General features: G+C 42.5%; 1 protein-coding gene across 1 annotated transcript in view; it reads left to right on the forward strand.

The window, feature by feature from the left end:
- The window catches only part of DNAH8 (dynein axonemal heavy chain 8), a 591778-nt gene that overhangs the window by 313561 nt on the left and 254636 nt on the right, over nt 1–23581 (forward strand). Inside the window, exon 42 of the mRNA XM_077812184.1 lies at nt 8330–8502. Within this exon, the coding sequence (XP_077668310.1) occupies nt 8330–8502 (173 nt within the window). The remainder of the gene's footprint in view (nt 1–8329; nt 8503–23581) is intronic.

Below are 23581 nucleotides of genomic sequence, written 5' to 3' on the forward strand. Positions count from 1 at the left end.
ATGGCGAAAATGGCTTCCACTTGGAGTTTGGTCAACCACTAATGCATAGATTCTTTAAGGGCACTGGGACTCTCTTCCCCCACGTAACACCACCTGCTCCAGCTTGGGGCTTTAATCTAGTTCTCAGGGCTTGGACTAGACCTCCTTCCAAGTCCAGGGCAACTTGTTCTCTCTTACACCTGTCCATGACGACAACATTTCTAATTGCCATCACCTCAGCTAGGCACATAGGAGAAATAGCGGCCCCGATGGCACACCTGTCATTCACGGCCTTTTTTTTTTTTTAAAGACAAAGTAACTCTAAGGCCATATCCCAAGTTTCTCCCTACTTTTTCTGCACTTTCCATATGAATCAACAGATCCATCTCCCTGTTTTTTCTCAAAACCACATTGTGACAACTGGGAGACAATTGTGCATATGCTAGATATTAGAAGGACATTAGCATTCTACTTGGACAGGACTAAGGACTTCAGGAAATCCCCTAAACTCTTCCTTTCATCCACAGAAAGATCCAAAAACTCTGTGATATCTCCTCAAAGACTATCCAAATGGGTCTCTAGTTGCATTAATCACTTAGCAAGTGTGCAACTTGCTTCCGTCCATATGCACTCCATAAGATCAGTTCCTACCTCAATCACATTCCATACGGATACCCCTATCTCCCCAATCTATAGAGCAATGATTGGGGCCTCTGTCCATACTTTCGCAGAACATTATGCGATCACTGAAGATTTGGCCGCTGACACCATCTTCGACTCCACAGTACTCTCTGTAGTAAAAGACTCCGCTCCGAAGTCCCAGCTTCCAGTGGTGGGTACTGCTCCAGAGTCAGCTAAAGTGGAGCACCCATAGGGACACTACTCAAAGAAGAAGAGGAAGTTACTCACATTGTGCAGTAATGATGTTTCCTTGAGATGTGTGTCCCTATTGGTGCTCCACAACCTGCCCTCCTCCCCTCTACTTCAGAGTTCTCTGTAGGGCTCTGTGGTAGAGAAGGAAGTGAGGGGGGTTCGCCTGTGCAGTGCTAAATAGCCTCGAGGCAGACCACGAGGGAGGGAGAGCACATGTGTGGGCTCAACAGGACACTGCTACCAAAAATCTCCGATTAGAGGTGCAGGGGCACACAGACACCTAAAGTGGAGCACCCATAGGAACACACATCTCGAAGAACCATCGTTACTGCACAAGGTGAGTAACTTCCTCATCTTATTTTTCTCTAAAAGATTTAGAAATTTTGGCAAAAGCATGTTTAGAATGTTCCTTTTTGGAATTGGGTTCTGACACACTCACCTTTTGTTTGTGACAGAAAATCTGAGCTGGGAAGGGGGATTGGATGGGTGTGTGGTGATGGTAAAAGAATAGTTCAGTTTGTGTTTCTGACCAGCTTCCCTTGATTCATCACAGGGGGAATTCTTATTTAATGAACCAAAGGAAGTTTGAGAGAGACAAGGTAAGTGAGGTAAGACCTTTTATTGGACCAACTTCTTTTGGTGGAAGGTACAAGCTTTTGAGCTACACAGAGTCTTCTTCAAGTTTGGAGAAGGAAGTGGAGTGTCTGAGCTAAATACTAGTCAGACAATTTGTTTTCTTCCCCAGAACTGAAGCAGAGCTCTGTCTAGCCTGAAGGCTTGTACCTTCCACCAACAGAAGTTGGTCCAATAAAAGGTCTTACCTCACCTACCTTGTCTCTCTGATATCCTGGGACCAACATGGCTAACCCACTGCAAACCAAGATGTTTGTCAGACTAGGACTGCAGCTTTACATTCCTTATGAAGCTGGTGGGAGCCCTCAAGGGGATTTGGGTGGGGAGGGGGAAAAAGATAAATGTTGCTTTGGGAGGGGGTTCAGACAGACTTGGCGGTAGGTATAGTCGCTCCACAACACTCCATCGCTCATGGGCTACTTCTTCCTCTCCCCAATTCAATGACTCTCTTGCTCATTGGCTTCTGAGGGCTTCTCAGCTTTCTGCAGTATTCTGCCAATGAAACAGCAGAGTTCTTGGGCTTATGGAGATGGAAACAATTAAGGGAGCAATAGGGCTGAGAGTGCTGGGAAGAGATTGGGCAAGTGAACCAGGATCTCAGGAGCTGGTGAGCCGAGAGGGAATAGAAACTGGAGGAGTGGAGGAACCAGGGGATGGAAGGAGGGAGACAGAAAGGGCTACTTTGCTTCTACCCCTTCCATCAGAGTTCCTGTACTTCCTACTCCCATAAGGCTGCTACTGGCCTGATGAGGGCAGTCAGTGGCAGTCCCAGTCTTATGTATGTTGGTTTGCCAGAAGAGGAGCTCTTCTTTGATGAACTATGGGAAACGTATTCGAGTGGGATTGCTACTTTGTCTTTATAAGGCTAGTGGAAGTTTTGAGGGGATAAGGAGAAAAAACAAGATTGTGGTAGGGGAAAGGAGGAAGAAGAGAAATTGGGTGAGGTGGAAAGGCAGGCTGGGCTACTGGACCCCTGCTCTTGGTGTTCCCTGCCCTACAAAACAAGAGGGCCCATAAGTCTGGAGAGACTGACAGGTAGCCCTCAGAAGCAAGGAAGAGAGTTGACAGTGGACTGAGTGATATGAAGAACCAAGGACACTGGTGATCAGAAGCTAAGGGTCACAAGAGCTGGTGGGTCAGAGAGGAATAGATAGCGGGGAGGCATAGGAACCAAAGAGGGTTGAGGGGTGGGCAAGAACCAGGTGAAGGAAAAACCTTTAATCATGGAGCCAGTGGCTTAGGTATAGCTATGGAAGACAGGACTCCATGCAGTCCAGCCTGCCTTCCCCACATCACCAGCACCACTTATTTCTCCCCACCGAACACAATACCCAATGATCCTTCCCCTTCCTCCCCAAACTCTCTGGCTTTGCAGTGTGGCTGGTGGTAGACTCACCATCTACAAGGACAACTTATACTGCAAAATGGAAGTGTTTTTGCTTTTGGGTTTGCCAACATAATCTTTCTCCATGAGACATCAATCCCTCATATGCTTGCACATCTATTTTTCGTAACCTCTGGTTTGTCGCTTAGTTCATTAAATACTTACATGGGTGCTATCTCTGCACATCATCCACCAATTCAAGATGGTCACAGGGTGGCTGGCCCCTGTGTTGAAAATAGATCCAGCTCCCTTGTACTAGAGTAGGTGCTTCCAGATGAGCTAATTGAAAGGGTGGGTCTATACCTATATTATAAAGAGTCAAAGGGAGTTTCAGTGAGGGCAGAGTTAGAAGGAGAACTGTGAAGTGAAGCTTCAGGGGGTGAGAGAGAGCGAGAGCGAGAGAGACTCCTGCAGTGGTTCCAAGAAAGGGAGTTGTGATTGAATAAGAAAACGCAGCTGAAAGTTTGTTTTGTTCTTCCTTTAGGAGAAGGCAGGCAGTCCAGGTCTTTGCATCTTCTCCAGATGCTCAGAGCAATAATGGACAGTACCCTTGGGAAGAGGGGCAGTGCCTAACTTAAGGCTGGGTGGAATTTTTTTTGTTTTTGGAACTTTGATAATAAAAAACAGACCCCAAGAAGGGCTGTGATTGGATGAGGGAGACTGTGTGGCTTTCTTAAGTGGCCCTGAAGAAGAAATTGAGGCAGGGTGCTGCAGAGCAATCTCTGATGTCTACAGGGTGCTCAGGATGCAGCCAGCCATGTTATAAAGACCACAATGTTTTGTTTTTGTTTTTTATTGTTTATGTTAAAATGTTTGTGAAAGGTCTTCTGAAAGTTTATTTTCCCCCTCTGATAAGACCACTTTCTCCATATTGGAATCTTAATGTGATACTTACCAATTTGTTGGGACCGCCACTGGAGCCATTAGCCTCATGCCCATTACTCCAGTTGTCTATGAAGACAGCAGTCCTCATTGCAATTACATTGGCATGCACGGTTTATGATTTGAAGCTCGTGTGAACCCTTCATATACAATTTTTCACAGCGATAAAGTTAGTGTGACCATAAATTACTTTCAAAAGAAATTCAGGGTATGATTTTCATTTAAATCAGTCCATTCACATAGCTTTTCCCCCCAAAGACTCATACAACCAAGGTTGAGGCTGTGTTACAAACTCTGAATGTTCTCTGAGCTCTGAATGAGTGAACAATATGCTGCAGTTGTGAAAAAGGCTAATATTCTGGGGTGTATTAACAGGAGTGTCCTATGTAAGACATGGGAGGTAATTGTCCCACTCTACTTGGCACTGGTGAGGCCTCAGCTGGAATACTGTGTCCAATTCTGGGCATCACTCTTTAGGAAAGATGTGGACAAATTGGAGAGAGTCCAAAGGAGAACAAAAATGAGAAAAGGGCTAGAAAACCTGAGTTATGAGGAAAGGTTAAAAAAAACGGACATTTGTTTAGCTTTGTGAAAAGAAGACTGAGGGGGGGCAGAGGGGACCAGATAACAGTTGTCAAATAAGTTAAGGGCTGTTATAAAGGGAATTGTGAGCAATTGTACTCCATGTCCACCGCAGGTAGGGAAAGAAGTAATGGCCGTAGTCTGTAGCAAGGTTAGATATTAGGAAATAGTTTCTCATTATAAGGATAGTTAAGCTCTGGAATAGGCTTCCAAGGAATCCTCAACATTGGAGGTTTTTAAGCAGATTGAACAAACACCTGTCAGGGAGGGTCTAGATTTACTTGGTCCTGCCACAACACAGGGGGCTGGACTTGATGACTTCTGGGTCCCTTCCAGCCCTGCATTTCTATGATTGGTTTTGTGCTAGCCAAAAATAAATAAATAAAATAAAAATTCAGGCAGTCCCTAGGCTATTAACTATGAAGAGATCCAAGGTTAGGCAGCCTCAAATCAGAAAATCTTGAATTGGATGTCACAGTCTATAAAGTCATGTGGTGGCCAGTTTAGAACTCCCAGATCATGTTATGTCACATTCTGCCAGAGCACAGGCCTCTTCTGCAGTCTGTTTTAGGGGAATGCCCATAGCTAGTATATGTAGGGCTGCTACTTGAAGTAGAATACATATCTTCACTAGCCATTACTCTCTCGTTTAGGCATCTCATTCAGATGCTCAATTTGGGAGTGCTGTGTTGTAGTCTTTGTTTATTTAGAGGAGGGTACTGCGAGTCTATCTATTACATTCTGCTGGAGAGTCACCAGAAGTAGAACATGTGTAAACAAGCACTTGAAGAAAAAAATACGGTTAGTAAATGGAGTTCTTTGAGATGTGTTGTTTGTGTTCGAAGACCTACCATCCTTTCCCCACATCTGCTGAGTCCAATAGCCTGGACTTGATAATTGCACAGGACCTGATGATTGGTTTGTTGCTCTGTTCCCTTGTGGAGGGAGAGGCTCGAGGACATCAGGAAGCAGGTGCGACCAACAGACACTGCTGGTTAAAGTGTTCTGATCTCCAGTGCATGAGGTGCATGCACACCAGTAGTAGAACACATGTAAACAACACATCTCAAAGAACTCTGGTTACTTAAGGTAAGTAATTTCCTTCTTGATGAGAGAGAAGTGGTGTGTGGCTGGGAACAGCAAAGAGCGTTCATCACTTGTGCTCTACTCTCTGGCACTGCCAGTCTCATGGGTTCCTACGTTGCATGTTTTGTGGCTCCCCATCCATTGTTTTTCAGATCTCCAGCACTCCCGCTACACATAGAGCAGTGGGGCCCATGGGGATAGGGACAAGGCTGAATGAGGACCATGTGCTGTGCAGGGAAAACAGGAGGCTGAGGAGAGGGAGTACTGGGAACACAGTGGGTTGGAAATCCAGGGGCCACAGGAGCCAATGGACTTGGGGGTTAGCAGAGATGGGAAGCAGAGGACCCCATGGCTTGTGGGGGACAGTGTCCGTTTAAAAAACAAGGAAATTCACACAAAATGTTGGTTCAAAACAGATAAGGCTTCCAAAATGATGCATGGCTCCTGAATGCAAATACACAAAAGCATAGAAATATGAAAGTAAGCCCACATACACATATTCTAGATACTCATTTTTTGAGGAGGATATTGGAAATAAATCTATTTGAAGGGAAAATGCCAATTTTTAAACAGGGCTAGCACCAAATGAGTGGGGTTAGAAAGTTGAAATTTGAGCATTATTTCATTCAGTATGCATCTGTCTGCTGTGTGAAACAAAGTATTTATACACACAAAGGTCAGTGTCAATAGAATATTGGTATACAATTATTTAAAAAAATTGTATCAGTCTTGTGTCCAGGCTAATGTTGCAGTAGAGATGTTTTTTAAATGCTTATGTCTGAGACCATAAAAAACCCACACATTTTAACTATCTCTATGCTATGCCAAATGTAAAGTTTTTGATCCCTTCTGCTGAGAACCTAGAACTGTCAATCAATTTTGTTATAATGGCAAAAGTTGGGTTTTTTGCCTTGTGGGGTTTTACATTCTTTTTTTATACCCATAAATGCCTGCACTATTTGTTCTTTTTCAAATTATTGGAACATTGACTGAGGTTTAATTTTTCTGAAACTTTTCACAAAACGATATTTTGGACTAGAATATTTACGCAATTTGTGTATTCTTGTAATATTTGCAAGAAAAAGTTTAAAATCACAACCTTAATCATAGGTATCTGTTTGTACTCCACCTGTGTATACACAAAATAAACCTTGATTATCCAAATGTCTCACATGATATCTGAAAACTTTAGATAGCCATTTCAGTTTATGAAATAAATATTTGTGATGAAGAAACAAATGTTGGATAATCCAAAATTGAGATAATCAGTCTTCAATAATTGTGGTTTACCTATGTATATATTATAGCACTACTAAGAATGTTAATTTTGGAGGATTCCATTTATAAGTAGACTCTCTTCTAAGACTTGAATAAACTTGCTTAGTAATATTGTTACCCCTTTTTTACCCAAGCATTTAGCTAATTTTCATGATCTAGTCAGTTTCCATTAGGAGGAGAAATTAATGTAGAAGGTATTTTGATGCAATCCTGTTAATTTATAAAGAATATACAAAGTCCTGTTTCCATGAACATAGCAGATATCATACAGGAGATAATTTCTTTGCTCATATTTCCGTGCCTTTTTCAGCCAGGACTTTACCCAAGAAGTCTCTTAGCGTTTGTTCCTCAGTGTCACTTTATCAGGACTTCTCTGGCTGTGTCTGGGGCTTCTTTGCTCTGTGTCCTTCTCTCTGTTTCTGCTGTTCCTCTCACACACAGATGCACAGAGCTCATCCAATCAAAACAGCAGCCCCTGTGTTTGCTATATCGGTCACCAGCAAATAGCTTTGGGCCACATGGTTCAGCTTCTACTCAAATTTCGGAATTTCATTGTTTCATTTAAAATGAATGAAAGGCAGCAGTTACACCTACCAGCTTCGGTGAGGTTTTGTCCAACCCTCCCCACCACCAGCATAACAATATGTTGTAAGTCCTCTGTACCTGTGTGGGCTAGCCTGAAGTATGCTGCTCCTCTGGCATGAACGATTTGTAATTTTAACCGGCCCACTTACTGAGGGGATTCTGCAGTGGCATGAAGCTGACATAGGGGCTCTTATACCATTTAGGGTGTGTCTGCACTGCAATCCAAAGTGTGGTTGCAGCTACTGAAGCTCATACTGCTGCGTCTACACTACTATTTTTATCCATGCTAGCCCAAGTAAAGCCAGGGATGCTGGGTGCAGCAGCACCCCATGGCTTGAAGTGGTTTCCATCATATACAGGGTTTACAGTTTTGTTCAATGGCTTTCAGCATCCCCACTATAAAAATTGTTCCAATGCCACTTGGTAAAGCTACTGTGTAAGTGTGCCTAAGCGTTCTGCAACCACACTTTGGATTGCAGTGTACATATGTCCTTACTGTTATTACTGTGCACATAGCAAGAGGAAGGAAAAAAGCATCTCTGGAGAAAAGAGGTGTAGGCCAAAACATCCCTGTGTCACACTGACCTCCTGCTGTGTTTTGGCCCTTATGGCAGTTGCAGCTTGGCCTTCAGACTGTTCTGAAACAGTGCAAGGGGAATGGACATGCACAGAGCTAATGACAATTTTTTAAGCCAGTTATACACATCAGCTGCTGATTTACGATATCAGTATTTTGTTTGTCCCTCATCGTCTTGCTTTGTGTGTTCCTGTTAAAGCAGTGGGAGCTTTACTGTACGTGAATAATAGGTTTCTTTTATGGATTCAAATTGTCAGAACATTTTCTGAATTATAAACTTTAAAAATAAATTCTTATGCAGTGCAGAAATGTTTTCAGTTTTACTCCTACCAAAGCTTGAAATAGGTGATCATGCAAGTATAGTGAAATGTTCTATCTTTATTATTCTAATGCAGTTACTCGTTATATAAGACATAATACTGGGATACTGTGCATCTGTAATTTATGGCTTATTTTTCTTTTTGTTTAAGGTAAAAATGCATATCAAGTCAGTAACTGATTTTGAATGGCTAAAGCAGAGTCGATTTTATTTTAAGGAAGATGTGGATCAAGTTTGGGTATCCATTACAAATGTTGATTTTATTTACCAAAATGAATTTCTGGGATGCACTGATCGTCTGGTTATAACTCCTCTGACTGATAGGTGAGAAACAATGTTTTTCTTGAGGTTGGGGGAGAAGCCCAAAAAATGTTTAACATGCAGAGTGGCTTCTTTTATATAGTATCTCCACAGAGTCATACTCTGGACTGCTGTAAATGTAAAATTGTACATTGTGTTCCAGAACATGTAATGAATGTCTACCTGTGTGTTTAAATAGGCATCCACACCTCTTTTTCGTTTAATAAAATAGACGCTCCCTAATCTACATACTTTATAACTCCTACAGAAATATGATGTCTTCACTCTTCTCAACAATGATTTAATTAACAGCAGAAATGTGTTTATATTAGTATAATATGTTATAATTTAGGAAGTATTATATTATATAATGATAACTTGATGGTAGAATTGGTATTTGAGGCCCAAGAGACTCCTAGACTTGGCTCAACAATTTGATGTGGGGGACCTAGAAATCTCTTCTTCCTTCTTGTTACTTCCCTATTCACGGTCAGCAATTTTTGTAGCTTTCTTCCAATACTCATGATTGTGCACCTGCCTGTCATGAAAACTGGTCTCTCTCTAAGGTCCACTGATATCTGGTCCATGTACTGAGTCTTTGGCCTCCTCCTTGGTGATCTTCCATCCATGATCATTGCAAGGATCCTCCTACCAATGTAACTTTTGGGTCTTCACTGGATATGTCTATACCAATGTATTCTCATCTCACTCACCTGTCTTCAATTGGGACAATCTGCATTAGGCACCTCCTAACCTCATTTCATTTTTTATCACAGAACATCGAACCATTTGACCATCTCAACATCTGAATTTCTGTGGTGGATGATTCCTTTTCTTGTGGCTGGCCACGTCTCTGTTCCATACTTTAGAGTGGGTTGAATTACAGTTTTACCTTCATGGACATCTCTTTATTACAGAGAACTGGGGTCAACTCCCACCATTTATACTGTGGCTTTGAAACAATGCTAGGCATCACTTAGGAGGACACCACTGTTACCAACCATTGATCCTAGGTATTTCAGTTCTTTCACTTTTCTAAGCTCTCTGCCTGTAATATCCTTTTATTGTGGGTCCTCCTGCCTAAGCTATCATAGCCTCAGTCTTACCAATACTTACTCTAAATCCTCTCTACTGAAAACTCTGTTGCCACTGTTCAAATTTGATTTGCAGGGTCTAGCAATCTTCTGTGCACATCACTAAGTCATCAAGATAGTTAAGACCAAAGCAGACTGTGAAGAACTTCAAAAAGATCTCACAAAACTAAGTGATTGGGCAACAAAATGGCAAATGAAATTTAATGCGGATACATGTAAAGTAATGCACATTGGAAAAAATAACCCCAACTATACGTACAATATGATGGGGGCTAATTTAGCTACAACTAATCAGGAGAAAGATCTTGGAGTCATCGTGGATAGTTCTCTGAAGACATCCACACAGTATACAGCGGTAGTCAAAAAAGCAAATGGGATGTTAGGAATCGTTAAAAAAGGGATAGAGAATAAGACAGAGAATATCTTATTGTCCTTTTATAAATCCATGGTACGCCCACATCTTGAATACTGCATATAGATGCGGTCCCCTCATCTCAAAAAAGATATGCTGGCATGAGAAAAGGTTCAGAAAAGGAAAACTAAAATGATTAGGGGTTTGGAACAGGTCCCATATGAGGAGAGATTAAAGAGGCTAGGACTTTTCAGCTTGGAAAAGAGGAGACTAAGGGGGAATATGATAGAGATATATAAAATCACGAGTGGTTTGGAGAAAGTGAATAAGGAAAAGTTATTTACTTGTTCCCATAATGTAAGAACTAGGGGCCACCAAATGAGATTAATGGGTAGCAGGTTTAAAACAAATAAAAGGAAGTTCTTCTTCACTCAGCAAACAGTCAACCTGTGGAACTCCTTGCCTGAGGAGGTTGTGAAGGCTAGGGCTATAACAGGGTTTAAAAGAGAACTGGATAAATTCATGGAGGTTAAGTCCATTAATGGCTATTAGCCAGGATGGGTAAGGAATGGTGTCCCTAGCCTCTGTTTGTCAGAGGGTGGAGATGGATGGCAGGAGAGAGATCACATGATCATTACCTGTTAGGTTCACTCTCTCTGGCATTGGCCACTGTCGGTAGAGAGGATACTGGGCTGGATGGACCTTTGGTCTGACCCAGTATGGCCATTCTTATGTCCTTATCAACGAACAACATAGTCCATGGTGGTTTCCTTTGAAGACAACTACAGACAAAAAACCACAATGCTAACCCCTGGGGCAGGCCAATATCGACTGGAAATTCTCTGCTGTAGCTCCATTTGGTTTTGACTACAGTAGTCACCATTATACATATCCTCAATAAGATGGACATTCAGCAAGCTAGTTCTTTTGGTACACAATTGTATGCCTTCTCCAAATCCACAAAGACCGTGCCCAGTTGCCGTTTCTTTTCTCTGTGCTACTCCATGAGGACTCATACAGCAATTATGGCATCAATTGTACTTCTTCTTGGCACAAATCTAGTCCAATTCCCTGCTCAAAGGAAGACGAATCCCCAACTAAATCATCCCAGCCAGGGCTTTGTCAAGCCTGACCTTTGGGTGGTATGTGTGGTATGTTTCCAATAAAGCACAACAATTCATTGAAAAACTCCTCTTACCTTTTGATCATCTCCTAACTGTGGTGCATACCCATTTACTGTGTGGATAGTCACTTCTTCTCACCACAGTTTAACACTCATCGGTCATTCTGGTAACGTCTATCACATGCCTCTGCATAGTTTCATCCAAAATAACTCCAACACCATTTCTGGAGGTTGAACTCACTGAATAGTAGATTTTTGTAACCCTCCTCCAGCATCTGAACTTTACAATCTCTCCATTTAGTCTCTTGTTCACATGTCAGATTTACTCTTCTCTAAGACCTCACATAGCTCCAAACTTCTTCCAGTTAGCATTTCCATGTTCCAACTTGCATAGCTCAGCTTACTCACTTCTTTAAATTTAGTGGCCCTAGTCCAGGTTACAAGTCAGGCAAGGCTTTTGTACATCACGTGCAGAGCTCACTCTGAGGTACACTTGACCTGGACATTAGTTCACATGAGCATATCTATTGGACAAGCTTTATGGATCACCTTCCCCTTCTTCTAGCTGAGCTGCCTCCCTAGGTTAGTGAGCTCATCTGCCCCAGCAAGACTTATTTTAAGGTGATCTTTAATCACCTTGATGTCCTTTTCATAGGACCAGTGTGGTATTTCATGGAAGGAGCCACTCCACCAGAGACCCAACACATCCTGCTGAGAGATGCCTCCAGTTGTTCTGAGACTCCTTATTTGGATCTTTGCAATTGTCTGGCATATGCAGGGATGTTCCCATAGCTGCCACCCAGGGATGTGCCTGATGGGAGTTGATCACTCATTCACAGGGTATGGGACATAAAAATCTAAAGGAAAAATACATCTTTTCATTAAGTTAAAGTTTCCAGCTCTTTTGCTTGTGAAGATTACCTTGGAAATGTAAACCAATATGAATTGATATAAACCCCTCACTACAGCTGAAGACTAGTTACTGATTTTTCGTAAGAATCATAAATGTAGGCCTGGAAAGGACCACAGTTAGGTCATTTAGTCCAGTCCCTTGCACAGAGGCAGGAATAAGTATTATCTGGACCATCCCCGACTGGTGCTTGTCTACCTGTTCTTAAAAACCTTCAATGACAGAGATTCCACAACCTCCCTAGGTAATTTTGTTCCAGTGCTTAACTACCATTACAGAAGGAAGTTTTTCCTGTTGTCTAATCTAAATCTCTTACTGCAATTTAAGCCCATTATTTCTTGTCCTCTCCTTGGTGGATACGGAGAACAATTTTTCACCCTCTTCTTGATAACAACCTTTTATGTACAGTTGACTCGTTTAGTTTGTGATCCACTATGACCCCCAGATCCATAGGTGCCAACTCTGTGGGTGCTCCAGGGCTGGAGCACCCACGGGGAAAAATTAGTGGGTGCTCTGCACCCATCGGCAGCCAAGCTCCCCGCTCCTCCCCCTACCCCAGCTCGCCTCCGCCTCCTCCCCTGAGTGTGCTGCGTCCCCACTTCTCCTCCCAGTGCTTGCTGCTGCAAAACAGCTGTTTCGCAGCGTAACAATCTGTGGGAGGGAGAGGGGAGGAGTGGGAATGCAGCGTGCTCAGGGGAGGAGGTGAAGAAGAGGTGGGGACAGGGCAGGGATTTGGGGAAAGAGTCCAATAGGGGCAGGGAGGGGGCAGAGTTGGGGCAGGGACTTTGGGGAAGGGGTTGAAATAGGGGAGGGGCAGGGGTGGAGTCGGGGTGGAGCCGGGGATGCTGGGGTTGTCGCCTATGCCCAGATCCTTTGCTACAGTACTCTGTCCTAGGCAGTCATTTTCCATTTTGTATTCGTGCTGTTGATCCTTCCTAAGTGTAGTATTTTGCATTTGTCCTTATTGAATTTAATCCTATTTATTTTAATTGGTTTCTCTGGTTTGTCAATCATCATTCTGAATTCTAATCCTGTCTTCCAAAGTGCTTTCAATTCCTCCCCGCTTGGTATCTGCAAACTTTATAAGTGGACTCTCTATGCCAGTATTCAAATCATATATGAAGATACCAAATAGAACCAGACCCAGGACAGATCCCTGTAGGACCCCATTTGATGTGGCCTTTCCACTTGACTCTGTACCATCGATAACGATTCTGAGTATGCTTTTCCAACCAGTTGTGCATCCATCTGAGTGCTATTCTACCATGTTTCTATAATATCCGGTTTGACCTACTGCACTAGTTGTTCCAGTTCCTCCATTTTATTTCCCAGACTCCTTGCATTCGTGTACAAGCATTGAAGTCACTTCCTTTAGTCACAGAGTTTTCTAGCTCTTGGTATTCCATTATCCCTTGCCATATCTTCAATTAACTGATTTTCCTGCTCCTGTGACTTGAAATCAGGCATGAAATACATGTTTCAAATTGTTGGAAAAACTGAGGCCTGTTAGCGCTTAGGTCCATTATGTAATCTTACTTTGAACATCCAAATCTGTGAGAGGGCATCTGCACAGCCCCTTCCTGATAAGTGGCTCTGATGGTACCACTCCCAAGAGTGTGAATTTGCAGTCAAGTATTCTCCTGGAACTCCAGGTACATAATTATGAACTAAACAATAAGAAAATTGCACATTGGTGCCAATTTGGGTGGGGAAAAAAATCTCTTCCTGAATTTTAAACAGCTTTGTGTCAACAGATTTATGCTGGATCTTCCTGAAGAGTAACTTAGTGGTAGAACTGAGCCCATTTAGATGTTTTATTTGTTTTTCTGGTTAGCTATCAATTTTTGAAAAAATTCCTAATAAGCAGATTTGTTATGTAATGACTTAAGTGAAAGGAAACAAACTTGATTATATTATTCAACACATTGTTCAGTAGTAAGCAAAAAGGAGCATTTTGGTATCATGTTGAAGACATTAATTTCAACTCTTTATATACAAAACATGTAATTAATTCCACTCCCCCATCTAAATACTACAAAATTAACAGAAATGTATCTTTCCGTGTTGTTGATGCTTTCTCGATGCTACTAGTATTAATGTATGTTCTGCCATAACTATATTGAATGATGTATCAAGCCCATAATAATATGAAAGGTTAACCCACTAACAATCCAGTATTCAGCAGCTGACTAGAATGTCCTCTCCATTTGTATCCTCATCTTCGTTATCTGAACTGTCCTCCATACTGTCACATCCATGTTATCACACATTTGCAAAATATGTGCTAGAGAGCATTTGAGTCCACGTGTAAGGCACTGGCAATCAGGTAATTTGCATTCTATGATGCATTTACAAGCTCTCAGCTGCAAGACTACCTCAGGGGCAGGCCAGCCTTTCATCCATTCTGTTGTCAGCTCACCCTTCTACATGAGGCAGTGACCATGAGATTGTTGAGTTCAGGATCCTGACACAAGGAAGAAAGGAGAGCAGCAGAATACAGACCCTGGACTTCAGAAAAGCAGACTTTGACTCCCTCAGGAAATTGATGGGCAGGATCCCCTAGGAGAATAACATGAGGGGGAAAGGAGAGCTGGCTATATTATAAAGAATCCTTATTGAGGTTGCAGGAACAAACCATCCTGATGTGTAGAAAGAATAGTAAATATGGCAGGTGACCAGCTTGGCTTAACAGTGAAATCCTTGCTGATCTTAAAAACAAAAAAGAAGCTTACAAGAAGTGGAAGATTGGACAAATGACCAGGGAGGAATATAAAAATATTGCTCAGGCATGCAGGAATGACATCAGGAAGGCCAAATCACACTTCGAGTTGCAGCTAGCGAGGGATGTTAAGAGTAACAAGAAGGGTTTCTTCAGGTATTTTAGCAACCAGAAGAAGGTCAAGGAAAGTGTGGGCCCCTTACTGAATGCAGGAGGCAACCTAGTGACAGAGGAAAAAGCTAATGTATTAAATTCTTTTGTATTAAGTGTATTTTGTATTCTAATGTATTAAAAAGCTAATGTATTAAATTCTTTTTTTGCCTCTGTCTTCACGAACAAGGTCAGCTCCCAGACTATTGCACTGGGCAGCACAGCATGTGGAGGAGGTGACCAGCCCTCTGTGGAGAAAGAAGTGGTTCCAAACTATTTAAAAAAGCTGGACAAGCACAAGTCCATGGGGCTGGATGCACTGCATCCGAGGGTGCTAAAGGAGTTGGTGGATGTGATTGCAGAGCCATTGGCCATTATCTTTGAAAACTGACAGCGATCAGGGGAGGTCCTGGATGACTGGAAAAAGGCTAATGTGTAGTGCCCATCTTTAAAAAAGGGAAGAATGAGGATCCGGGGAACTACAGGCCAGTCAGCCTCTCCTCAGTCCCTGGAAAAATCATGGAGCAGGTCCTCAAGGAATCAATTTTGAAGCACTTAGAGGAGAGGAAAGTGATCAAGAACAGTCAGCATGGATTCACCAAGGGCAAGTCATGCCTTTATAACCTAATTGCCTTCTGTGACGAGATAACTGGCTCTGTGGATGGGGGGAAAGCAGTGGACGTGTTATTCCTTGACTTTAGCAAAGCTTTGGATATGGTCTTCCACAGTATTCTTGCCAGCAAGTTAAAGAAGTATGGGCTGGATGTATGGACAATAAGGTGGATAGAAAGCTGGCCAGATCATCGGGCTCAACGGGTAGTGATCAATGGCTCCATGTCTAGTAGGCAGTCGGTATCAAGTGGAGTGCCCCAAGGGTCGGTCCTCAGGCCAGTTTTGTTCAATATCTTCATTAATGATCTGGAGGATGGTGTGGATTGCACCCTCAGCAAGTTTGCAGATGACACTAAACTGGGAGGAGTGGTAGATACGCTGGAGGGTAGGGATAGGATATGGATACAGAGGGACCTAGACAAATTGGAGGATTGGGCCAAAAGAAATCTGATGAGGTTCAACAAGGACAAGTGCAGAGTCCTGCACTTAGGACGGAAGAATCCAATGAACCGCTACAGACTAGGGACCGACTGGCTGGGCAGCAGTTCTGCAGAAAAGAATCTAGGGGTTACAGTGGACGAGAAGCTGGATATGAGTCAACAGTGCGCCTGTGTTGCCAAGAAGGCTAACAGCATTTTGGGTTGTATAAGTAGGAGCATTGCCAGCAGATCGAGGGCCGTGATCATTCCCCTCTATTCGGCATTGATGAGGCCCCATCTGGAGTACTGTGTCTAGTTTTGGGCCCCACACTACAAGAAGGATGTGGAAAAATTGGAAAGAGTCCAGCGGAGGGCAACAAAAATGATTGGGGGCTGGAACACATGACTTATGAGGAGACGCTGCGGGGACTGGGGTTATTTAGTCTGCGGAAGAGAAGAATGAGGGGGGATTCGATAGCTGCTTTCAACTGCCTGAAAGGTGGTTCCAAAGAGGATGGATCTAGACTGTTCTCAGTGGTAGCAGATGACAGAACAAGGAGTAATGGTCTCAAGTTGCAGTAGGGGATGTTTAGGTTGAATATTAGGAAAAACTTTTTCAGTAGGAGGGTGGTGAAGCACTGGAATGGGTTACCTAGGGAGGTGGTGGAATCTCCTTCCTTAGAGGTTTTTAAAGTCAGGCTTGACAAAGCCCTGGCTGGGATGATTTAGTTGGGGATTAGTCCTGCTTTGAGCAGGGGGTTGGACTGGATGACCTCCTGAGGTCCCTTCCAACCCTGATATTCTATGATTCTATGACCCAGCCACGCCCCATGGTATGGCTGGTTATGACTGGATACTTCTCCAGGCTCCTACAGCAGACAGCAGCCTCATAACTGGCACAAAACATTCAGGTAGAGGCAGTCTTTGCACAGAGGAAGCAGGCCATATTCAACATCTCCCTTCTTAGCAGTTCTGGTATCTTAGCTCATTTAGCTCTGTGATATTTGACTTAGCAACTTACATTGTACAGGTGAATTCCTGAAGATGGTGTCGAAAGGTCTTTAGATAAGACCTCTGTTACCCTAACTCTGCCAGTGCTCAGTAAATGTACTCTTTTCTGGTGATTAACTTTACACCAATATCTTTCCCACATCTTGCAAATGTGCTAACAGAATCATACCAGTGAATGCATGCATTCCCAACAGGGCTGAGCAGACTTATTTTCTTAGTGATGTGATGCCAAGTTTGGTTACATCTATATACCTTATTTGATTTTTTATGTCAGATCTGGCATAGATTTTTGCCAATGTTTCTGAAGAAAGCAAGGGTAAGAATTGGCACATCAGTGTCCTCAGATACAGTAATAACTGATTTCATGGTTCTTTGATGCATGCTTTGCATGTAACATTATCCGTGTGTGTGATTTTTGTGAAGAGGACAAGTCCAGAAAGTTTGGTAAGCTTGTTATACAGTACTCCTGGTATGTCATATACATTATCTCACCTGTTTTCTCCAGGAAATAAGGCTTTTTCCATTCATCACATAAGAACTTGATGAAAGAAGTCTTGCTGGTAGAACATTCAAGAAAACACCTCCAGTGTTTGTATCAGGCCAGAAGATCCAATATTCTTCAATAGAACTTCAGGGCCTGCTCTTTTATTTTCCATCTCTGAATTTTTAATGGAGATGTGTGGTAGGGTTTACACACTCCACACTAAGATTGAGACAGGAGAAGGACCGGAGCAGGACTGGGCTAGGAAAGCTCATCCCCTCAGGTACTGCTGAGCATGCTCCTGAGGAAGAGACCAGTATAAAGAGAGCTCTGGCAGCCAGGGATTGGGGGTGGGGGAGAGAAAATACAGAAGCCGTTTCCTGAAGGAGCACTACTCTGCAGCAGCAGGAGAAGAAACCGCTACTGTGGGGGTTCAGCTATGAGTCTTCCTCCCCACCCCTTGACACTACCCAAGAAGGAGGTAGAATGCGGGGCAAGGGCAACAGAGGGCTGCAGTCATCAGTCCTAGATGGTGGGGGTTTGAGGCAAGGACTGCAACCATATGCCAAACTGAGACACAAGGTGTGGTAGGACGTGGCCAATTGGCCAAATTCTGAGGGGCTGATCTCAGGCCATCCCAAGCTTCAACACTTTTAGGGCCCTGGGCTGGGACCCCTTATACCTGGCCTCCAGAAGGGCAGGGCAAGGGGTTACAGGTAAAGAGGCTGGTCCAGCAGGGACCTCAACCAAAGGGCCCAAGTCATATTGAACTGAGGGAGAGACTGATGTTGGCAGCCCAGACCACTAAATCTACTGGCTGACTAAACCACCCCACTAAAAGTTGTAATTGAACATATTGGAGATCACATCTATCCTGTCACTGTCAGTTGTAGTCTTCAAGGCTGACACATTCTCTGACAGATCACCATATGTTTTGTTCTTAATATTTATTTTGTGTATAAGACCCATTCCATCTATGGTGTAAGCAGATGGGCTAGGGATTATGCCAACTCTTTTCCTCAAGATTCCTTGTCAGGGCTGCTTTATTTGTCTTCCTCATGGTGCCATCAAAGATGGTGAGAGCCTGGGGCAGTGGTCCTAAGGGGTGCTGCAGTACTTCCCTTATGTCCAGATTCCTATTTGATGCATGTGGGATATGTGATCCACCTTTAATACAATCTCCTCATTTGAGACTTTTGTTTTCCTGGATTTCTTTATCACTGAATGTCTTTTGTTTTTGCTTTGGCAGCCTATCACAGGAGTTCTGGGTTGGCTGCACAGTTTCTAGTCTGTTATGTCTGAATGCTATATATGCACCTTCTTTTTTCTCCTTTGCATGTAAGAGATTGTGACAGGGTTGGGGGGAAAAACCCGTCAAGTGCAGGGCGAGTGTGTCCCACACAGCCTCCTAAACCAAAGTCAATATACTCACCCTGATAGCTGGGCAGTGTGGCCCAATGGCCAAAGTCAGTAGGTTCTCCCCTCTTAGCAGGCAGTAAGGTCCAGTTATCAGTCTATAGTGCTGACCCTCCTAGCGGGGCAGTAAGGCCTAGCAGCTACAGTCAGTAGATTTGCCCCAGGGAGACAGGGGCAATAAGGCCTAGTGGCCAGTAAGTAAATTCACCCTTGTCAGCAGGGCAGTAAGGCCTAGAGGCTAGGGTCAGCCAAGATGGGGGCCACCACGCACAGGAAAGGGGTATGGGTGGCCTGGGTAGGGTGGTCTGGACCCTCCCTCTCCGCCGGACCCCAGCCCAGGGCCCTGGTCGTGGCAGGGGTGCATGCCACTGAGTCGGAGGGGAAGGAGGGGTTTCCAACCAAAACACACTGACTCAAAAATTCCAGTTCACTAATCAGGCCCCTATCCAGGGGCGGCCCTAGACTAGCTGCCAGCAACTGGTGCCTTAGGTGAACCATGCAATCGGCACCCCCCCACCCCCAAACCCAAGGGCAGATTTAGGCTGAGGTTTTTAGTAAACTGGGAAATATTTTCCCCTTTTTTTCCTTTCAGTGTTTTTTAACCGTTTTTTTTTTTTAAACAGAGGGTTAATTATTCGGTTTGTCCATCCGTCTGTCCAGCCAATGTTTCTGAGATCAGATAAAATAGAGACACGACATTTTCAGAATAGATTTGTACACAACAGCTAGATGATATTTCAGTCTGATTTCAAATAAAAATGCATTAAAATGTTAATTATAATTTTTATTACTACAAATCCAAAATCATCCATTACGCTATCCTGCTTTAACTGCCATTACCACCACATCCAATATAGAAAGAAATAAGAAAACTCTTCAATGAACTTTAACCTGTATTTACAAAACACTCCAAATAAAAAACACTCTGTGCTCTTAAAACATGGCTTTTCTTGCTTTAAGTTTTGAAAATTCAGTCGCTAGTTCTTTTAGATCCAGTTTTCCAGCTATTTCATGCTCTATTGACATTGTGGCAAGTCCAACAAGTCTCTCTTGCACCATTGTTGAACTCAGATATGTTTTTATCAATTTTAACTTTGAGAAGCTATGTTCCTCACTAGCTACGGAAACCGGCAAAGTTAAAAGAATGTGTAGAGCTATAAAAATGTTTTGAAAGCTGTCTATGGGTTTATTTTCACAAACAAACTTCAGTACTTCTTCAGGAGTGGAATGTTCCTTAAGTCATCTTGAAAAAGCCTGAAGCTCATTACACATCTGTAGCATCAATGTCTTTTGAATTTTCATGAGTCAATGCCGACTCCAGTTTTATACAAATTCTCTTATCTGTTTTGCTGTTTCTTTTGCAAGCTGTGGATATCATATAGAAAGCCAAACACTGACTCTGTCTGCTGCATCTGTTGAAATCTTTCATCAAACAAGTGAATAGCAGTATCAAAGACTGCAAAGTAGAAATTCACTTTGAACCTTTGTTTTGGTAGTATGATCAGAAATTTCAGTTAGGGCATCATAAATGTTTCCAAGTTCATAGCGAAGAGGCTACAAAGCATCAATGTGACTCTCCCATCTTGTCTGACCAAGTGGTTTCACAGTTAGAGAATTCACATGGCGAGTCAGAATCTCCCAATGACGTGTTGAGCCTGAGAAAAACACATAAACGTGTTGCACCAGGTCAAAGAAACTGCTTGCCTCCAGACAGCATCTAGCAGCATCATTGACAACCAAATTCAGAGAATGCGCACTGCAAGAAACAAAAAAGGCCCTAGGATTGATTTCCATCATTCTCCTTTGCACACCATTGTCTCTACTCTTCATATTACTTCCATTATCATAGCCTTGGCCATGTACATTTTCAACAGATAATGATGTCGTTTCAAGCTCTTGTAGAATAATTTTAGTCATAAATGCTCCAGTCGTCTCCTTCAATGGTATGAAACCCCAAAAATGTTCCTTTATGAGCACTTCAACATTATCTTCATCTGCAGAGTTTCCAAATCAAGAAAATGAATGATCATCGCTATTTGTTCAACATGACTCACATCTGGTGTACAGTCCAGTATTATTAAAAGGTATTTTGCAGAATGGGCAGCTTCTACAATTTTCTTTTTAATGGCATTTCCTAGGATTTGAATCAGTTCATTCTGCATATTTTTTCCTAAGTAATGAACCTGTGTTCCATGATCAGTTATTTTACATAGATGCTCCTTCATGACTGGATCAAACAAAGCTAGGTATTCAACAAATTTTAAAAATTTTCCATTACCTGGAGTGTATAATTTTTCATTTCTACCACAGCCCCGGAATGCTAAATTTTGCACATCAAGAACTCTCACTACAACAATCAGACACTCTAATATTTGTTGCCAATATTCTTCTTTTTCCTTGATCACATGTAAATTTTCATTGATAGTTTTTTCTTTTTTCAATTGTAATTCAACTTCTTTCCAATTTTGAAAAGATTCCAAATGTTCTGTACTTCTTTCATGTGAAGAGAGAATTGAAGATATGTTTTTCCAGTTCTTCGAACCATTTTCAGTAAGTGATATACCAATTGTTTGATTTCTAAACAACTTGCAGCAAAAGCAAAACACAGTGTCCTTCGACACTGAATATTATAACCAGTTTTGATTAATTTCTTCCCCATTAATGAGTTTCCTCTTGTAATGCTGAGCAGAGAATTTTCTTTTATTTCCATTCTCAGGGAAGGGAAATTCATGAACTTGTTCGGGTCCATTTCCACGAGAATTTGCCGCACACTGTCATCACATCTGGGCCAGGAAGCTGGGTCCCCATACTGTAACTTGTTCGTAGCTTCCTCATCCTTTCTTCCTTCTACTTCATTTACTTCAATTTCTTCATGTGTCTCTGAAGGTGAATAAATTTTCTCCACTTCCATATCAGTCTGATGCTGTGAGCTGCCTTCATCTAGAAGTAAGTTTCTATCATGTTGAATTTCCAAACTCCTTTTTGTGGATGTGAGCTACCCTCATCTCAAAGTAAAATTCCTTCATCTGGATGCTGTGAACTGCTTCCTTTTTTATTTGGATTAAAGAGAAGATCTTTCAGGAAGGATCCCTGCTGTTTTGCTTGGTCCTTTTCCTTCTCAGCCTTTCATTACAATACTCTGCTTCTGAGGGTTTTCTTTTTCCTGTTTCTGCCATGGGGCATTTGAATATTGTTATGTACTGTGCTCCTGACTGCAAGCATTATAGCGTTAAGGATGGCTGACACACCCACCACGTGGTTGGCAATTTAAACCACAGTGCAGCCATCCCAACACGTCTTTTCACTGCTTAAAGGTTCAATGATTAGTAACATACACTCACTTACCTATTAAAACAGTTAGCTACAGCATTTACACAGAAACAAAATGACCTTTTTCTACATTATAACCTGACACTAGTTGTTTGGAAAGAAATCCCCTTCCTCACGGTTACCTGCTTGGAGTGTGATGACATCACTTTCGTAGTCTATTAAGCGTTAACGCTGTTACTTTTCTTTTATGGACCTTATTTATTACATGTGAACCAGTTATAACAAAGAAAAGTTCATAATTATACAGTCCGATAATAACGCTAAGGTTTAAGAACACTTAAAGATACTCACTCACATTTTGGATATATAATGCTGAAAGATGTTATTCTTTATTCTTTGGCACCAAGAAACACAATTTTCTACAGTATTCGCTCAATTCTTAACCATCTACCTGTGACATGTGTTAAAATGACTGTTTGACATGTATCAACTCGCAATATCTCCATTCTACATGAATTTCCAGCTATGCGACCTTGATGTATATTCGAGTTAGGTGTCACTGGCGTTGCAGCTCTTGCCGCTGGCAGATGTGTTTCATTGTGGCTGAGTTATTGCTAATCAAAATTGCAGAGTGGGTCATCTTGACCCTACATCACAAATTGAAAAAAAAATTCGGTAAAATATTATTTATTTTTGCAGTAAATAAAAGATTTGACATATTAATAAATTCTCAAATGTAGAGAAATGAATTATAATTCATATTTCCTCTGTATGCACACAGGAATTGAAATAATGAAATCTTCGTTATTTTATTTGTATTTTTTTTCACCTTTTTAATTTTTTTTTTTATTTTTTCGCTCAAATTTGGTGCCCCATTTAACTTGGCACTATAGGTGACCACCTAGTTCACCTATATGGACGGGCCGCCCCTGCACCTATCAAATTCCGCTTGGCTGCTTCCTACCATAGTTCCCACTGTCCTGGTCTGGGCATCTCTGTTATCGCCAGATTCTCTGTCTGTGCTGTCCCTGGTGACTCTGGATGCAGTGAAGTCTCCATGGGTACCTTGGTGTCTGCCTGGGTTGCGGTGTCTTGGGCTCCCACGGCCTTGGGCATCAGCTGATCCTTGGCAGGAGCCAGCAAAATACGTCCTTCCTCCCCAGCAGTCAGCCCCAACTGAGGTGAGCTGCTCCCTTTTATACCACTGCACCTGGAGCATGCCTAATAGAGTGAAGTGGGCATGGTTTCCTCAGCCCACAATGTAGAGTTAACCCTTCAGCATCCAGTGCAGAGCGAGTGAGCCCTGTCACACAGATCCTTGCTAACATCTTCAGGAGCTACAGAACAAGTGAAGAGACGGACTAATTAATTTAGTTCTACAAAGGGATTGACCCAGGTCTTCTCCAGTGTATCTGTCAGTGACTGACATCATTTTCATCTCTCTCTAACCTGGGTGGCTCAAGATCTGCATGAGATATGCCAGGTGTCTGGACCTGTACTGTTTGCCTTAGTTTTCTAAAAATAGGTATCTCTGCACTCCACAGTT

The sequence above is a fragment of the Eretmochelys imbricata genome, chromosome 3, assembly GCF_965152235.1.
Source record: "Eretmochelys imbricata isolate rEreImb1 chromosome 3, rEreImb1.hap1, whole genome shotgun sequence".
Lineage (NCBI taxonomy): Eukaryota > Metazoa > Chordata > Testudines > Cheloniidae > Eretmochelys > Eretmochelys imbricata.